This window comes from Centruroides vittatus, unplaced genomic scaffold, assembly GCF_030686945.1.
Source record: "Centruroides vittatus isolate TY-2023 unplaced genomic scaffold, ASM3068694v2 contig_723, whole genome shotgun sequence".
In the NCBI taxonomy this organism is placed as follows: domain Eukaryota; kingdom Metazoa; phylum Arthropoda; class Arachnida; order Scorpiones; family Buthidae; genus Centruroides; species Centruroides vittatus.
The window spans coordinates 807,379-812,556 of record NW_027122461.1 but is presented as its reverse complement, the minus strand read 5'-3'; the positions used below and the strand labels follow the sequence as shown (position 1 = coordinate 812,556).

The 5,178-nt window shown below is 28.3% G+C and overlaps 1 protein-coding gene across 1 annotated transcript; it reads left to right on the top strand.

Annotated features, from left to right (window-relative positions):
- The first annotated feature begins 3,088 nt into the window (after positions 1-3,088).
- Positions 3,089-4,370, top strand: LOC136980758 (uncharacterized). Its single transcript, XM_067276950.1, has 2 exons — positions 3,089-3,249; positions 3,320-4,370. Exon 2 carries the CDS (start codon positions 3,366-3,368, stop codon positions 4,368-4,370), a length of 1,005 nt encoding a protein of 334 aa, XP_067133051.1. The 5' UTR covers positions 3,089-3,249; positions 3,320-3,365.
- Positions 4,371-5,178: the final 808 nt, after the last annotated feature.

The following is a 5,178-nucleotide window of genomic DNA, read 5'->3' as shown; positions in this document are numbered from 1 at the left end:
ACCACCTGGACAAAAAAATGTAAAACAGACGATAGACGAGACGATGAAGTCAAGTGCTGACATCTGTTGTCAATAAATTCTAATTCATACGGTTTTGAGTTATTTTCTATGCGAGACTTTTTTTATGCGGTCCCTATTGACCGCATAAAAAAATATATTTTTAATTGTGTTGCGAAAACTATTTTTTATAGCCACTCGTGAAGTTTCGTGCTATTTTTTTTATGCGTTTTTTTAATGCGGTCCCAATCCACCGCATAAAAACAGGTTTGAATGTATAAAGAACAACGAAGTTGCTACATACTGTCTTTGCTTACTACACGCTGAAACATTATATTTTATGAAATTATTTGGGATTAAAAACGTACTGTGATGTTTTTATCAAAACAGAACAGAGGCATTTGTAAGAGGTTACATCAGTTTTTAAAAGTAACATCATTTATAATTACTCGTAAACAGGCAGTTTTACAATTAACATATTGACTGCCAGAAAGACGTCTAGTTTAGTTTTGTTCTACCTTATAAAAATATTTTTTGGATATATCATTGGACCCTAACTATATGTTTATACGTAATTTGAAGGTTTACTGCTTTTTATTTTCTTGTTAATCAACGAAAGTAAAGCAAACAAACTTTGCATATTTGAAAATAATGTAGAAGCCGATAGAATGAATGAGAATCGAACGTTTTTTAATACTTTTCACTTCAGTTTCTATTTTACCATATTTATAAGTTTCAATATTTTGAAAACTGTTTTTTTAATCCAATGCGGTTATATTTACTAATTTCGCTCCATCAGTATGTTCTGCTACGCTGCATGTCACTAAGTGTATGCTATATAAATTAGAGTCATGTTTGGGATAATTGGAATTGTGATAAGAAAAAATTCGATGATCATGTAGTGAAATATAATTATCATTGTAACTGTAGTTAATTAACTAACTGTATTTAATAATTAAATGACTTGTTTTCGTCAAAATTTTCACAAGAAAGTAAAAAAATTTAATTGTATATTTGATGGAATTTTCAGTTATTCATATTGTGCATTTTAGTTGTTGGGTCTTATTGAAAAAAGCTAGAGATCTATGAATTAGTACGCTTTGTTTGTTAAATTGAATTAGATAAATTCGAAACATATGATATTAGAATTTTTAACGAAGGAACTCTAAAAATGCTCCCAGTATGACAGATTCGACAATAAATTTCAATATCTGAAAAATATTACCATACAATAATCAACTGTAAAATAAATTGTACAGTCATTTGAGTTTCTCCACATTCAAGCATGTTAGTAGGAAACTTTACATAAATAAATTTTCATTCATAATAAATAAATAAATACAAATAATTATCCTTAATCATAAAAATGCGAGAGAGGAAAAGACGAAATTTAACGACAACGACAAATACAGACAAAGGCTTTGCACAGATACAAAAATACCACAAACAAACGAACTTAAAATAACATTTTTATTGACCAAATTACTGCAATAAACATTTTTACACAATTATTGCCCAGTTTTCAATATTTCGATTGGTTGTATATAAAACTTTTAAATAAAAAGCAATTACCAAAACAATTTCAATTTTCCTTCTGAATCAAAATTCCTTTGGTTTAAGCACATCAGCGTTGCATATCTTATCCAAACAAACATTTGATTTGCCTACTGAACTAGATAATAATTGCAATTCTCGTTTTCTCGTTCACGTTTCATTTAAATAGTTTAGCCGAAGATATTTTAAGATAAACAATATGTCGAATATAATTCGAAATTCTGTAAATTATTCTCTTAATTTTGTCTGCCTGTTGTGTTGTGTAACAGAGAATAGAAATATTCTTTTTATTTTTTTGAGTATTAATGAGAAAAAGACTAACTTCATGTACATGACTTACGAAGACTTTGTAAAAGTTTACTTTATTTCCTGTAACATTGATATTCTTTTATTTATCTCGTTACAAGGAGAAGAACGATTACAGATAAGTACAAAATATACTTAGATCAATTCACAGAAATTTTTGCATTTATTCATTAATATAAGAAATTGAATATGAAAGCAATTTAATCTATTCAATTACTTATATATTCCTTCAATTTATTTTTATTCTATATAATCGGTTATTTGAAAGCAATAAATAAGCATTATCTCTCCGCTGTTTTAAGTCAAGATTTTCCATGATTTTCCAATCCCTACGGTATATATCATAAGATATATAATCTAGAAAACTTAATGAAAAAGCACTAGAGAAAAAATAAAGTATGATTGAATTGGATCTAGAGGTACAGTACGTATTTTAACGGTATTTTATTATTTCGCAGGTATATTCGCTAGTAAACCTACGAAATAATAGAATAGTGTTATTAATAAATTAATTAATAATAAAATTTTTATATATGAAATCGTAAAAATACTATCTTGCTTTCTGAGTGAGGCTTCTATTAACGTTAGATTTCTAATATTTTATCACGTTAAAATATAGTATTTTTTGTCTGTATGCGATAGTTTTGTGAGAATTTTGAGGTGATCATGCTACTTTGACGACACTCCAGTCTACTGCAAAAACTTCATTAATATTAAATAGGAATGATCAACCATTCTTCTAAATATGTAATTAAAATTACTAAAAAACAGCTTTTTTCTCTGTTTGTACAGAGATTGTCATCCGAAGAATATAGAAATTATGAAACATATAACTATTAATCTTCAAGATATCTGAAAACAAACAAGCAGGGAACCACCAAACATTTCAATTCATAATTACTACTGGATGTTTCTTTAAAAAATTTTCAATTTTAAATGCATATATAAATTTTAATATATAAATCATACCTTTATAAATGCTGTTATAATATAAATTGAATATAATAGCTTGAAATATAGTAAATATTTCTTTCGAGCAGTTGAAGGATATCTCAGTTGCAAAGTTTTCTTTCAACTGCATCAGTATTAGATTTATTACAGTAATTTAAACAATTGTGAGTAAAAATCCAAGATTTGTTATTGTTATATAATTCCATAATCAACAATTATTCTTTCTATTATCTGTATTATCAATATTTAGGTATATTTACATCCAAAATTCCAGATGAATTATTACAATTTGCACTGCCTAAAAGGAATCGTAAATATAAGTTCATCAGACTTCCTTGGAGCTAGTAATATTTTTAAACTTTTTATAGAGTTATATCCTAAAACAAGAAATGTCAATATTTACTTACCTTTCTCAACCGAAATCCTACATCAATTTATAAAGTAAGTAACTTCTATTTGTCTTTATGCATATGAGTTATAATAATTTACAGTTTCATAAAAATAATTTCAGCTTGATTCAACTAAAATACGTAGAAATAACTACATTCGAACATGCAATGACTTTCTATCAGTTTGGCCAATTATACAAGATTATACCGGTAATGAACGCATGTTATTCGAAAATATCTTCTCTGTTGAACATTCAAAATATTTTCGAAATATACGAATTTGCTACCATTAATCATGGATATAGTTTAATGTATAAATGCTGGAAACTGCTGGATCGTGAATGGAGTGAAATTTTTCAAAGACCCGAATATTTAAGATGTAGTAAACTGACAATCAGCAGCTTAGTCTTACGACCGATCAACCATTCGGTAAACGAATTTCAATTGTTTGAAATTGTATTAAATTGGGCACGAAATAATGTCAGTTACAATAGGAATCTTCGATCCGTCATACAACCATTCCTTTCTAGAATCAGGTTTCTTGCTATGGGATTTACGTGTTTCACGATGCAAGTTATACCTCTTGTTCGGGGCACTGTTTTAAGAGATGAAGAAATCGAAGCCATTATACGATGCTTTAATGGTGCTGATGTATCTACGCTTCCACAGACTTTATGTAAAGAAAACAGAGTAAGAGAAAGTCGGTTTTATATAACTTTATTTACATATCACAACAAATATCCTGGCAATATTCAAAAATACATTTCGATGAAGAAAAATGTGAAATTCAAATGCAAGATTTCTGTCAGGAATAATTGTTTCGTTTACAAATCACGTCTTCCAATAAAACATTCGAAATCTTCACCGTTAAGGTTACATTTAAATTATGTAAAATTAGGAATTGAAAGAAAACTTAATATGAAATATTTTTGTGATAACGATGGACATGCATATTTGGTACCTGCTGTATATATAAGAGAATGTTCTGTATTTGAATATACTGCAACAATTGACGAAAGCGAATTAATTGCAGAAAACGAAATTCAAATTAAGCCTTACGCGGATTATTTCTTGACATTTGAAGAATATGAGAGAATTTCTGCCATAAAAACTGAGGAAGATAAAGAGAAAGCGATTCAGAACTTTTATTTTGAATTTGATCTCTACTTCTGAAAATGAAACAAAATTCAAAAATTTCGCTTTCCTGAGATGCAATTAACTTGTATTTTGCAAAATTTATTGGTAAAAACGCAATTTTTGTAGTAATTTAGTTTCTGTTGAAAACTCTGTAATTAAATCGATATTATAATATTCGTTATTTTAAAAGTCTTTTTAAAAGTATGTTCTATTAGATCGTGAGTTTAATTGCTTTGTGTTTCATTAGAAAAGACATTATATGAAATAATGTCAGGTATAACCGAGTGTGACTATTTAGGCGATGTTAATTATTTTATATTTGTTCAAAAGAAAAAATCATTTAAGTCTGAAACGGAAAATATAACCGAAGAAGTTAATAAGATTTACTCTTTGATAACGTTTCATTCGGAAATGACACGGCTTCAAGTGAAAAACTACTCATCCCGTGAAATATTCGCCGAAAACCAATAATTGGACCATCATTTGGCTACTAACACAATTTCACACTGCCTGCTCAATTGTTAACTGCTAAAGTGCCAAATTTTATATCTAAAATGTTTAAAAAAGTTTCTGACCTACTTTAGTAAAATAGTGCATACTCCAGCTTATCATTCAGCATGTAGTGCTATTGTCAAACAAATTAATAAAACGCTTATCGACAGTTTATTTCATTATATATCTAAAGATGAAAGAAATTAAGACGAACGGATCTCATATGCTTTACTCTCCTATAATACCGCAGTGTATGACTTCGCTAACGAGAATTTATTCTATCTGTTGTATGAAAGAGACCGAATGTATCCATTTGAATTAGTTACCAGCCAATGTGACAATCTCCTACGAC